The sequence below is a fragment of the Bubalus bubalis genome, chromosome 6 (genome assembly GCF_019923935.1).
Source record: "Bubalus bubalis isolate 160015118507 breed Murrah chromosome 6, NDDB_SH_1, whole genome shotgun sequence".
Classification (NCBI taxonomy): Eukaryota; Metazoa; Chordata; class Mammalia; order Artiodactyla; family Bovidae; genus Bubalus; species Bubalus bubalis.
Genome location: NC_059162.1, coordinates 97735716 through 97750194, shown reverse-complemented (window position 1 = coordinate 97750194; position 14479 = coordinate 97735716). Strand labels below are relative to the sequence as shown.

At 40.9% G+C, this 14479-nt stretch overlaps 1 protein-coding gene across 1 annotated transcript in view; it reads right to left on the bottom strand.

Moving 5' to 3' along the window:
• The window catches only part of LOC102396774 (putative selection and upkeep of intraepithelial T-cells protein 1 homolog), a 29345-nt gene extending 15325 nt beyond the window's left edge, over positions 1 to 14020 (bottom strand). Inside the window, 3 exon segments of the mRNA XM_025288783.3 lie at positions 2612 to 2959; positions 10635 to 10715; positions 13745 to 14020. Of these exon segments, the coding sequence (XP_025144568.3) occupies positions 2612 to 2959; positions 10635 to 10710 (424 nt within the window). The 5' untranslated portion in view covers positions 10711 to 10715; positions 13745 to 14020.
• Between the last annotated feature and the right edge of the window lie 459 nt (positions 14021 to 14479).

The window sequence follows — 14479 nt, the reverse complement described above, 5'->3', positions numbered from 1 at the left end:
TTGGAGGACATGGAAGATTGTGGATAAGGCTTTTTGAACTAGATTTAGAACTAGTTCAGTTCAGTTCAGTTGCTCAGTCATGTCTGACTCTTCGTGACCCCATGGATCACAGTACACCAGGCCTCCCTGTCCATCACCAGCTCCGGGAGTCTACTGAAACTCCTCTCCATTGAGTCGGTGATGCCGTCCACCCATCTCATACTTTGTTGTCCCCTTCTCCTCCTGCCTTCAATCTTTCCCAGCATGAAAGTCTTTTCAAATGAGTCAGTTCTTCACATCAGGTGGCCAAAGTGTTGGAGTTTCAGCTTCAGTATTAGTCCTTCCAATGAACACTCAGGACTGATTTCCTTTAGGATGGACTGGTTGGATCTCCTTGCAGTCCAAGGGACTCTCAAGAGTCTTCTCCAACACCACAGTTCAAAAGCATCAATTCTGTGCTCAGCTTTCTTTATGGTCCAACTCTCACATCCATACATGACCACTGGAAAAACCATAGCCTTGACTAGATGAACCTTTGTTGGCAAAGTAATGTCTCTGCTTTTGAATATGCTGTCTAAGTTGGTCATAACTTTCCTTCCAAGGAGTAAGCGTCTTTTAATTTCATGGCTGCAGTCAACATCTGCAGTGATTTTGGAGCTCAGAAAAATAAGGTCAGCCATTGTTTCCACTGTTTCCCATCTATTTGCCATGAAGTGATGGGACCACATGCCATGATCTTAGTTTTCTGAATGTTGAGCTTTAAGCCAACTTTTTCACTCTCCTCTTTCACTTTCATCAAGAGGCTCTTTAGTTTTTCTTCACTTTCTGCCATAAGTGTGGTGTCATCTGCATATCTGAGATTATTGATATTTCTCCCAGCAATCTTGATTCCAGCTTGTGCTTCATCCAGCCCAGTGTTTCTCATAATGTAGTCTGCATATAAGTTAAATAAGCAGAGGGACAATATACAGCCTTGATGTACTCCTTTCCCAATTTGGAACCAGTCTTTTATTTCATGTCCAGTTCTAACTGTTGCTTCCTGACCTGCATATAGACTTCTCAAGAGGCAAGACAGGTGGTCTGGTATTCCCATCTTTTTCAGAATTTTCCACAGTTTATATTGACCCACACAGTCAAAGGCTTTCACAAAGTCAATAAAGCAGAAATAGATGCTTTTCTGAACTCTCTTGGATTGATGATCCAGCGGATATTGGCAACTTGATCTCTGGTTTTTCTGCCTTTTCTAAAACCAGCTTGAACATCTGGAAGTTCAGGGTTCACATACTGCTGAAGCCTGGCTTGGAGGATTTTAAGCATTACTTTACTAGCGTGTGAGATAAGTGTAATTGTGTGGTAGTTTGACCATTGTTTGGCATTGCCTTCCTTTGGGATTGGAATGAAAACTGACCTTTTCCAGTCCTGTGGCCACTGCTGAGTTTTCCAAATTTGCTGACATATTGAGTGCAGCACTTTCACAGCATCATCTTTCAGGATTTGAAATAGCTCAACTGGAATTCCATCACCTCCACTAGCTTTGTTTGTAGTGATGCTTCCTAAGACCCACTTGACTTCACATTCCAGGATATCTGGCTCTAGGTGAGTGATCACACCATTGTGATTATTTGGGTCAGGAAGATCTTTTTTGTACAGTTCTTCTGTGTATTCTTGTCACCTCTTCTTAATATCTTCTGCTTCTGTTAGGGCCATACCATTTCTGTCCTTTATCGAGACCATCTTTGCATGAAATGTTGCCTTGGTATCTCTAATTTTCTTGAAGAGATCTCTAGTCTTTCCCATTCTGTTGCTTTCCTTTATTTCTTTACATTGATCGCTGAGGAAGACTTTCTTATCTCTCCTTGCTATTCTTTGGAACTCTGCATTCAGATGGGTATATCTTTCCTTTCTGCCTTTCCTTTTCCTTAGTTTGATTTAGAACTAAGTAGTTGGAGAAGGCACCCCACTCCAGTACTCTTGCCTGGAAAATCCCATGGACGGAGGAGCCCGGTAGGCTGCAGTTCGTGGGGTCGCTCAGAGTCGGACACAACTGAGCAACTTCACTTTCATTTTTCACCTTCATGCATTGGAGAAGGAAATGGCAACCCACTCCAGTATTCTTTCCTGGAGAATCCCAGGGATGGGGGAGCCTGGTGGGCTGCCGTCTATGGGGTCGTACAGAGTCAGACACAACTGAAGCAACTTAGCAGCAGCAGCAGCAGCAACAGTCAGTAAATTGAGTCAAGGAGAAATGGGAAAAAGAATGATTATTAAAAAGACAATTGTAAAGATTTAGGTCACTTCTAGAGTCAGGTTTTACTAAAGTGTTGCCAAAAAATAATTGAAAAAAATAGTCATAAATCCTGAAAGGATTCTGTTGATACTTTACAGATATAACAGTGCATATGGACATGGGAAAACAGACAGTTCTTGCTCATAAAGGTAATGTGCACAGAGATAAAATTTGCATTCTTAATCCTCCACTTTTCCCCATTTAAAGACTAAATATATGAATCTGAACTTGCTAACTAAACCCTGACAATGAAATGGTCAGAAATATTGAGAATATTCTTAATACTTAGCCTCAGATGGACTGAGAATATGGACGCATAGAAGTCTCAGAGGGATCCATCCTTACCTGTGACCTTTACCTCTGTGATGGCCTCCTCATAGAAATCACCATCTTTGAAGAAACAGTGGTACCTCCCGTCATCATCAGCATTCACACTAAAGATTCTGAGGGTCACCTTACCCTCTCCAATGGCATCTGTGAGGAGCTCTGTCTGCTCCACGTAATTAGAGAAGGTTTCTCCATACAAGTCTTTACCATCCTTGTACAGGTGAACAGGTCTTTTGTAGTGGTTCTGGAACCAGCGTATCTCCATGTGTTCTGCACTCTGTGGTGGGGACAGCTGGCAACTGAGCTCAACTTTTCCACCCAGTGGAGCCAAGATTGGCCCCTCTAGGCCATTCACTGTGAACTGCTCTGGGAAGGGAAATAGTAACCAAAAAGTGAGAGTATGAGCCAGGACACACCATTTACTTGATTCATATATGTACCTGCTGAGTTCCTAGCTTTCTAGGTATCAGTGGGCTTTTAACATTCTCTGTAAATACCACCTATAGGACCACCTTAATTTTTTAGTGTCTTTCTAGATATTCCCAAATTTTCCCTTTGAATAGGATCAAGACATAAATTTCAAGGAAATAGAAAAGCAGAGACCAGCTAAAAGTTCACCGGGCTAGGTACTTAATAATGGTACAGTATTGAGAAGAGTTCCCTGTGCTATACAACAGGTCCTTACTATTTATCTATTTCATACACGTGGTGGTGGTTTAGTCACTAGTCATGTCAGACACTTGTGACTCCATGAACTGTAGCCTCTGTCCATGGGATTTCTGAAGTAAGAATACTGGAATAGGTTGCCATTTCCTTCTGCAGGGGATCTTTCCAACCCAGAAATTGAACCCAAGTCTCCTGAATTGCAGGTGGATTCTTTACCACCTGAACCAGCAGAGAAGCCCCTATTTCATATATAGTAGTGTGTATATGTCAATCCCAATCTTCCAGTTTATCCGCCACATCCTTTCCTCCCTGGTAACCATAAGCTTGTTTTCTACATCTGTGACTGTTTTGTAAATAAGTTTTAGATTGAAAAATAAGTTTTACCATTTTTTACAGTATACATATAAACAACATCATTTGATATTGGTCTTTATGCCTGACTTACTTCACTCAGTACAGCAATCCCCAGGTCCATTTATGTTGGTGCAAATGGCATTATTTCAACTTTTATGGCTGAGTATATATATGTACCATATATGTACCATATCTTTTTTATCCATTCATTTGTCAATGGCTATTTAGTTTGTTTCCATGTCTTGACTATTGTAAATAGTGCTGCAATGAATATTAGGTGAATGTATCTTTTTGAATTATGGCTTCTCTGGATATATATCCAGGTGCGGGATTGCCGGAACATATGTTAGTTCTATCCTATCAGGAAGCTTCCATAAGCCTCTTATCCTTCTCTGTCAGAAGGCAAACAGACTGAAAACCACAGTCAGGGAAAACTAACCAATATGATCATATGGACCACAGCCTTGTCTAACTCAATGAAACTATGCATGCCATGTAGGGCCACCCAAGACGGACGGGTCATGGTGAAGAGCTCTGACAAAATGTGGTCCACTGGAGAAGGGAATGGCAAACCACTTCATTATCCTTGCCTTGAGAACCCCATGAATAGTATGAAAAGGCAAAAAGATAGGACACTGAAAGATAAACTCCCTATCTTTAGGTCGGTAGGTGCCCAATATGCTACTGGAGATCAGTGGAGAAATAACTCCAGAAAGAATGAAGAGACAGAGCCAAAACAAAAACAAAACCCAGTTGTGGATGTGACTGGTGATAGAAGCAAAGTCCTATGCTGTAAAGAGCAATATTGTATAGAAACCTGGAATGTTAGGTCCATGAATCAAGGCAAATTAGACGTGGTCAAACAGGAGATGGCAAGAATGAGCATCGACATTTTAGGAATCAGTGAACTAAAATGGACTGGAATGGGTGAATTTAACTCAGATGACCATTATATCTACTACTGTGGGCAAGAATTCCTTAGAAGAAATGGAGTAGCCATCATAGTCAACAAAAGAGTCTGAAATGCAGTACTTGGATGCAATCTCAAAAACAACAGAATGATCTGTTAATTTCCAAGGAAAACCATTCAATATCACAGTAATCCAAGTCTATGCCTCACCCAGTAATGCTGAAGAAGCTGAAGTTGAACGGTTCTATGAAAACCTACAAGACCTTCTAGAACTAACACCCCAAAAGATATCCTTTTCATTAGAGAGGACTGGAATGCAAAAGCAGGAAGTCAAGAAGCACCTGGAGTAACAGGCAAATTTGGCCTTGGAGTACAGAATGAAGTAGGACAAAGGCTAACAGAGTTTTGCCAAGAGAATGCACAGGGCATAGCAAACACCCTTTTCCAACAACACAAGAGAAGACTCTACCCAGGGACATCACCAGATGGTCAATACCGAAGTCAGATTGATCATATTCTTTGCAGGCAAAGAAGGAGAAGCTTTATACAGTCAGCAAAAACAAGGCCAGGAGCTAACTGTGGCTCAGATCATGAACTCCTCATTGCCAAATTCAGGCTTAAATTGAAGAAAGTAGGGAAAACCACCAGACAATTTAGGTATGACCTAAATCAAAACCCTTATGATTATACAGTGGAAGTGAGAAATAGATTCAAGGGACTAGATATGAAAGACAGAGTGTCTGATGAACTATGGATGGAGGTTCATGACTGTACAGGAGAAAGGGATCAAGCCCAACACCTACAAAAAGAAATGCAAAAAAGCAAAATAGCTGTCTGAGGAGGCCTTACAAATAGCTGTGAAAAGAAGAGAAGCAAAAATCAAGGGAGGAAAGGAAAGATATACCCATCTAAATGCAGAGTTCCAAAGGATAGCAAGGAGAGATAAGACAGCCTTCTTCAGTGATCAGTGTAAAGAAATAGAGGAAAGCAACAAAATGGGAAAGACTAGAGATCTCTTCAAGAAAATTAGAGATACCAATGGGACATTTCATGCAAAGATGGTTTCAATAAAGGACAGAAATGGTATGGCCCTAACAGAAGAAGAAGATATTAAGAAGAAGTGGCAAGAATACACAGAAGAACTGGACAAAAAAGATCTTCACAGCCCAGATAATCATGATGGTATGATCACTCACCTAGAGCTAGACATCTGGAATGTGAAGTCAAGTGGGCCTTAGGAAGAATCACTACGAACAAAGCTAGTGGAGGTGATGGAATTCCAATTCAGTTCAGTTCAGTTCAGTCGCTCAGTCATGTCTGACTCTTTGTAAGCCCATGAACTGCAGTACGCCAGGCCTCCCTGTCCATCACCAACTCCCAGAGTTTACCCAAACTCATGTCCGTTGAGTCAGTGATACCATCCAACCATCTCATCCTCTGTCATCCCCTTCTCCTCCTGCCCTCAATCTTTCCCAGCATGAAGGTCTTTTCAAATGAGTCAGCTCTTCGCATCAGGTGGCCAAAGTATTGGAGTTTCAGCTTCAACATCAGTCCTTCCAATGAACACCCAGGACTGATTTCCTTTAGGATGGATTGGTTGGATCTCCTTGCAGTCCAAGGGACTCTCAAGAGTCTTCTCCAACACCACATTTCAAAAGCATCAATTCTTCTGTGCTCAGCTTTCTTTATAGTCCAACTCTCACATCCATACATAACTACTGGAAAAATCATAGTCTTGACTAGATGGAAAAAGCAAGAGAGTTCCAGAAAAACATCTATTTCTGCTTTATTGACTATGCCAAAGCCTTTGACTGTGTGGATCACAATAGACTGTGGAAAATTCTTCAAGAGATGGGAATACCAGACCACCTGACCTGCCTCTTGAGAAATTTGTATGCAGGTCAGGAAGCAACAGTTAGAACTGGACATGGAACAACAGACTGGTTCCAAATAGGAAAAGGAGTACATCAAGGCTGTATATTGTCACCCTGCTTATTTAACTTGCATGCAGAGTACATCATGAGAAACACTGGGCTGCATGAAGCACAAGCTGGAATCAAGATTGCTGGGAGAAATATCAGTAACCTGAGATATGCAGATGACACCACCATTATGGCTAAAAGTGAAGAAAAACTAAAGAGCCTCTTGATGAAAGTGAAAAAGGAGAGTGAAAAAGTTGGCTTAAAGCTCAACATTCAGAAAACGAAGATCATGGCATCCAGTCCCATCACTTCATGCCAAATAGATGGGGAAACAGTAGAAACAGTGACAGGCTTTATTTCTTTGGACTCCAAAATCACTGCAGATGGTGACTGCAGCCATATAATTAAAAGATGCTTACTCAAGTATATTAAAAAGCAGAGACATTACTTTGCCAACAAAGGTCTGTCTAGTCAAAGCTATGGTTTTTCCAGTAGTCATGTATGGATGTGAGAATTGGACTATAAAGAGAGCTGAGCGCCAAAGAATTGATGTTTTTGAATTGTGGTTTTTGAGAAAACTCCTGAGAGTCCCTTGGACTGCAAGGAGATCCAACCAGTCCATCCTAAAGGAAATCAGTCCCGAATATTCCTTGGAAGGACTGAAGGTGAAACTTCAACACTTTGGCCACCTGATGTGAAGAACTGACTCATTTGAAAAGACCGTGATACTGGGAAAGACTGAAGGCGTGACGAGAAGGGGATAACAGAGGATGAGATGGTTGGACGGCATCATTGACTCAATGGACATGAGCTAGAGTAAACTCTGGGAGTTGGTGATAGACAGTGAGGCCTGGCATGCTGCAGTCCATGGAGTTTCAAAGAGTAGGACACAACTGAGCAACTGAACTGAACTGAACTGAAACAAAATATGAAAAGAAGCTTAATATCATGTGTCATTAGTAATTATAAATTAAAGCAATCAGATACTACCAAAAGCCTATTAAAATGGCTGAAATTCAAACACTGACAACATCAAATGCTGACAAAGATGTGGAGCAAAAGAAACTCTCATTGTTGGTAGGAATGCAAAATGTTATAGCCACTTAACAGAAGAGTTTGGCAATTCCTTACAAAGGTCAATATGTAATCACTATATGTTCTAGCTATCAGCCTTCTAGATATGTAACCCAAATGGGGTTGCATCCACACAAAACTACATACACACAAAACTTTCACATCAATGTTCCTAAGTATTTTTATTTATAATTGCCCTCAAATTAGAAGCAAACAATATAAACTTCAATAAGTGAATGAATAAACAAACTCTGGTACATCCAGACAATGTAGTATTATTCAGTGGTAAAAGAACTGAGCCATCAAATCATGAAGATACATGGAGGAAACTTAAATGCGTATTGCTAAGTAAGGGGGTCATTATGAAAGGCTATGTTTGTATTGTATGATCCCAAGTACACGACATTCTGGAAAAAGGCAAAACTATGGGAACAGTGAAAACAGCTGTGGTTACTAGGACTTCAGCAGGAGGGAGTGATGAACACAAGGAACGTAGGGTATTTTTAATATGGGGTAAAATGGTTCTGTTTGATACTGTAATGGTAGACACACGGCATTATGCATGTATTAATATAGCACTTTTGAGGATTTAAGAGCTGAGCAATGAAAAAGATATGACCGCAAGGTGGCAGTAGCACTCGTATTTGAGAAGCAGTTTGACAGACTTGCACAGGTGACAGTCCCCACAGTATGAGAGACCATTTAGAGGCGCAGGGAACACCATGCAAAAGGGGAGAAGGGCCAGGGAACTCACAGGGGAGAGACAAGTCAGGGAGAAGTTTTATGTGTCTAGCAACGTCACCCCACAGCACAGTGAAGAGTCAGGGCTCTGCAGGACAATAGTGGCTTGGGGTCTCTCTAGCTACAGGGAGAGCTATCTTACCTATGGCTAGCAGATGTTGGGTGCAGTTCCAAGGGACATAGAAAGCAGAAAGGCATTACATGGTTAAAAGTATGCTCATTTTTTAATATATTTAAAACAATTGGATATGTAAAAATTTGAGTTTGACAATGGCAAGCTTTTGAGCGAGAGGGTCTCAGCCTTAAAGGAGTAAGCAATGTAGGGCCAGCATGCAGAGGCTGCTTGCATTCATTTATGTAATAATTTGTTAACACCCAGAGAATTGTATAACACGAAGTACAAACCCTAATGTGAACCTGATTTAATAATATTAATAATTATCAATATTGGTTCATCAATTGTAGTACATGAATTGATACTGCACTATAGAAAATATTTGTAGTATGGGAAACTTTGGAAGGGCAGGGAGAGGAGGGGAGAATGGGGTTTTATGGAAACGCTATGTAATTTCTTTTCAACAAATATTTATTTATTAGTCTGTGCCAGGTCTTAGTTGCAGCATATGGGTTCTAGTTCCCTGACCAGGGATCAAAGCTGGGTCTCCTTCATTGGGAGCATGGAATCCTAGCCACTGGACCACCAAGAAAATCCCTCTGTGTGGTTCCTACACAATTTTTCTGTAAAGATAAAACTGCTTTAGAAAATAAAGTAGTAAAATTTAAAAAGTCAATGAGGATAAAAAGTAGGACAATTAAAGAGGGATTTTGGAAACATCATAATTTACAAAATAAAATAAAAATCCAAAGCAAAAAAGCTCTCTGCATATTCAAAATATAATTAATAAATCAATAGACAATTATAAACTGGTAAGAAATAAGTGGGATAGGTACAACAGATAAAAAATTCCCAATATTTTAGAGTTCTTAAACAGCAATGAAGGAAAACCAACAGTACAAAGAAGATGTGGAGTAAAGACCTATGCAGGCAGTTCAGAGAAAATGAAACACAATTTTTGTCTGAAAGATATTAAGTCTCACTCATTAACAAAAAGGTAAAATACAATCACTATGAGAATTTATTTTTCATCTGTAAGTTTGGAAAAGATAAACAGCTCTGGTACCTGTCTGTAATATCTGAAATAGTGATATTACCTGAAATAGTGGAAATGTAGACTAGTAACGATTTCAGAATGACATATTCAATACCATAATAAAAAAACACATAACCTTTGACGAGCAGGTCTATTCATTGGAATATTTGCTACCTTTGTACTCACAGGTATGCTCAAAAACATATGTATAAAGACATTGGTAGCAGCACTGTTTTATTAGCCAAAGGCTGGATCCCACCTAAATGTGCATCACTTAGATTTCTGTCATTTAATAAGCAGCTTTTTGCTAGAAATTTTTAAATCTTATGCTCCATTTGATGTCTCAGGCTTTCTATTGTTGTTGTTCGGTCACCCAGTGTGTCCAGCTCTTTGTGATCCCACTGACTGCAGTGGGCAGGCCTCCCTGTCCCTCAGCATCTCCCAGAGTTTGCTCAAGTTCATGCTCATTGCATTGGTGATGCCGCCCAGCCATCTCATCCTCTGACACCCTCTTCTCCTTCTGCCCTCAATCTTTTCCAGCATCAGAGACTTTTCCAACGAGTCATCTGTTCACATCTGATGACCAAAATCCTGGAGCTTCAGCTTCAGAATCAGTCCTTCCAGTGAATATTCAGGGCTGATTTCCCTTATGACTGGCTGGTGTGATCTCCTTGATGTTCAAGGGAGTTTCAGGAATCTTCTCAGCACCACAGTTCAAAGGCATCAATTCTTTGGCATTGTGCCAAAGAATAGACAGGCTTTTTATTACCTATCTCTAAATGTACTATTATTTCTTCTTTGCATAGATCCCTTTACAAATGTGGATTTTCATCACCTGTCAAGTTTCTACCCTATCCCATCCTTATTTTACTAATAATTCACATGGATTCCAGTATGGATCTGTGACCTAGACCACTTCCTCAAGGTATAAATAGTACTTAAATCTGTCTCCTAAATATGAATATTGGTTCTCAAGGACAAGTATTAAGTCTTTATTTGCCTCTTCTCCATGGAACCTAATAAAAATCTGGGTACATGATAAAGAAGACTTGCTGATTAGAAATATTTAGTTTTTCCAACCATAAACTGGATCTTATAGTACACATCATCATAACATAACTACATATTAAATCTAGAAACAATGGTCCCTTTTGTTTGGTTCTTATTTTCCCTGACCTACTTGATACTGGTGTGGCTCAGAAGAGTAGGAGAAAGTTTCATACCTGAACTTGGTGTTATCATCTGCAGGAGGAGCATGGCAACAAAGTATCTAGAGAAAGATTGTCCTGTCATTTCCATTACACCTGATAAGAAATGAGGCCAGTTTAGAGACAGTGTTAACAGAAGCAAGAAGTTGCAGAAATCACATATCTCCACATCTTTTTTTCTGTAGTAATGGACTGCCAAATAGTGCTGCCAGATAAAATGTAAGACTTCCAGTCTTATTTTAATATCAAATAAAACAGTGACAGCTTTTTAGTATACATACGTTCAGTACAATATTTGGCATCCTATAATTTTTATTTACTAAATCTGGCAGCCTTGCTCTTAAGAATAGCCATTGTAATCACCAAGTCCAGCCACTGGCTCCTTTCCCATTAAAAGGTTGCTTCTCTCAGGTTAGATGTCATTTGTCTTCTGGTTTGTAAACTCCATTTGGTAAACTACTTCCCCAGGGAAAGTGTGTTAGTCCCTCAGTCATGACTGATGCTTTGTGACTCTAAGGACCACAGCCCACCAGCCTCCTCTGTCCATGGGACTTTCCAGGAAAGAATACTGGAGTGGTAGCTATTCCCTTCTCCAGGGGATCTTCCTGACCCAGGGATGGAACCCAGGTCTCCTGAAATGCAAGTGGATCCTTTACTGTCTGAGCCACCAAAGAAGCAGGGAAAGTGGCCGCCTGTTTAGGGAATAGGTCCTAATCTTGAAGGTCCCAGTGTTCTAAACATAGACACAGTCAGTTACATTTAGTTACAAGGGAAAATCTAAAGACAGAGATTTAACCTATCTGGAGGGATGAACCAAGTGGCCATTTTAGAAGGGAATCTGACTTTCTTCTCTTTAGTTGGCACAATCCCTCTGAATTTTCTGCTCCTGGAGGACTCACAATTAGAGACAGATTTGTGGACCTATATGGCCAGTAAAAGCAAGGGAAGAATGAAATGGTCTTTCTTAGCCAATCATGAAAGCTTTTTGCCAGTTCTATAATGACTTGGCTTTTGACTCAGAACACAAATGTGAGTCATCTTTTAGGCCCTCAAAAAAAAAAAAAAAGTTTGTTAAGAGCTAGGGGATTATGGTAAAATGAACAGACAGTGAATGGTAATAATAACGTGAAAATGCCATGCTTTGCGCCTGATATACAGATATCTGGAAATAGAAATGAGCCACAGAAGCCAGTAGGCTGAATTCAGAGCAGTTTGGTTGGTGATCACTCAGGATGACCCTGGGCTATTCACCCTTTGCACTGACAGTTGGACTGCTCTGAAGGGATGAACTACCCCTTGGCTGGGACAACGAGAAGCCAAGGAGCTGATGGTCATGAATAAGCCCTCGTGGGGTCAGGATTGGTAGAAAGATATTTGGATTTACTTTCCAGAGCCTGAGGTAGTCCTCACTATCTTCCATGTCCCTGCCTGTAATATGCTGACACCCCTTGGCAACAAGCAGCAGATGCCCTAGCTTGGGTATGTGACCTGCCAACTGATCTTTCAGTAAATATAGCAGATTGGGTGCACAGAAGGAGTGGTCAGGTGGGATGGCACATCGCCAAAAATGGTGGATTTCCCTTGAAATACAGCGACATTGTTAATGTAGTAATTTTATATCCTGTATATTCTAAATAATATCCAATGCAACTGCCAAAGGAGTCTGGGGTATTCCAGCAGACTTTCCAACTGGTAAGAGATTGGTAAATTGATTATATTGGCTCCCACCCTCCAGATGAGGGTTCTAAGTTTGCCCTGGTATGTGCAGCTACTGTATTTGGCCTAACCCAAGCTTTCCTCTGTCCCTGTGCAAGCCTGGCTGTCACCATTAGGGCATTATGAAAACAGTACCATGCAGGATACCCTCATTGAACAAACAGTGATCAGGGATCATGTTTCAGATGTTATGATGTACAAGACTAGGCAAAAGTCCATAACATTGAACGGAGATTCCACCTTCCCTAAACCCCACAAACAGTAGGGTTAGTAAAGAGAAAAAATGGAATATTAAAGCAACAAATTAAATGTCTAGCAGGTAAAACCATCTCAGCCAGGTGCACTGAAGTACTGTCTCAGGCTTTAATACATTTGAATGGTCAACCAGGAGAGCTTGTTGCTCCATATGCCAGACTGGAGATCCTTGCCAAGACAATCAATTCTTTAAATGCACGCTGAATGTGCACTTAAAAATGACTAAAATGGTCAATTTTATGTTATGTAATAGTTTACTAACATAAAAATATTTTTAAATGTTCAAACAAAAAGCAAATAGGCCAACAGAAGACTATAAAATCTAACACAAATCATGTTTAACCTGCCAGGAAAGTGAATCAGATCACAAAAAAAGAGATCTTTAAGCCAGAGGGATCATAGGAAAATTTCCTATATTATAGAAGCAGTAAAATTCACCCCTGTTCTGCAAATTTTTTTTTAAGCTAAATCAACTGTTTCTGATATATGTTCCTTACCTGTTTAGGGTGACTGAGTGAAAATATTTTTATGAAGGTCATTCATGTTACATTTTGTAAGCCAATAATTCTGCAGATACAATTTTTTTAAGTCACCATAAATATTCCGTAGTGAGGTATTTCTGTTTATCTTTATTTTTCTTCATCCTAACTAATAACATTAGAGAAGAGGAATCCTAGTTGCAAAGAATACTATGCAATGGGGACTGCTCACACTACTACTGTATGACTAAGAAATGACATGTGTAAGAATATTTTATTTGCTCCTGATCAAAACAGACTCTAGCAATTGAGCCCAGCATTTGCTGTGGCATGTGCGCAATCACACATGCAAACACACACACACACACTCACACACACACACACACACTCACACACATACAATTAAGGGAAAATAGAGACAAACAAAAACCTCACTGTGGAATATTTATGGTGACTTTTAAAAACTGAAAAAAGATTTTCCCTAGAGGTGACTGAGACTTCTCAGTTCACCTCATCCTTTAGAACCCCCAAATCTCATAGTCTTCAAACATAGGTCTGTCAAGACTAGAAATGCAGGGACCAGAGACTTCCCAAAAAGCACAAGGAAGAAGAAGAGATGGAAGAAGTGATAACCATCTGTGAAGAAAGGACCTTGTCCTTGAATCTTCCACTTACTTGAGCCTGGAGATCCTGAGTCAGCCCTTCATTGTCCTTAGAGAAAGCTCCTGCCAGGTCACCACCTGGGCTTCCCCCAGTGTGGAGGCTGATGGGCACCAGGCAAACTACCTACCAAAGTCCCTGCTCGCTGTGCTCATCCCACTCCCAGCACCTGATGCTGTCAGCCTGATCCTTACGTTCCTTTCCAAGGGAAATTCCGAGGAGCCTGGCTATCTCCCTCTGTGGGCAGCAGTCTTTGTTCGCATTCCGCGACTGCACCTGGCATCACTGTGCTAGCATTGCAAGTACTAACATGACCTGCCTCGCTCTGAAAGGAGGCAATGCATGATCTGATTTAGACATTCCCAGTAATTCGTGCCTGGAAAATCCCATGGATGGAGGAGCCTGGTGGGCTGCAGTCCATGGGGTCACTAAGAGTTGGACACGACTGAGCGACTTCACTTTCGCTTTTCACTTTCCTGCATTGGAGAAGGAAATGGCAACCCACTCCAGTGCTCTTGCCTGGAGAATCCCAGGGATGGGGGAGCCTGGTGGGCTGCCGTCTATGGGGTCACACAGAGTCGGACACGACTGAAGCGACTCAGCAGCAACAGCAGCAGCAGTAATTCGTGCTGAGTAAAATGGCCATGATAGAGACATTTATTCTGAATGCTGTACCTGCACCCAGAGGGGAAAGGAAGGGAGCTGTGGAAGCGCAAGTAAGAGACACTAAATTCAGATTAGGCATCGGGG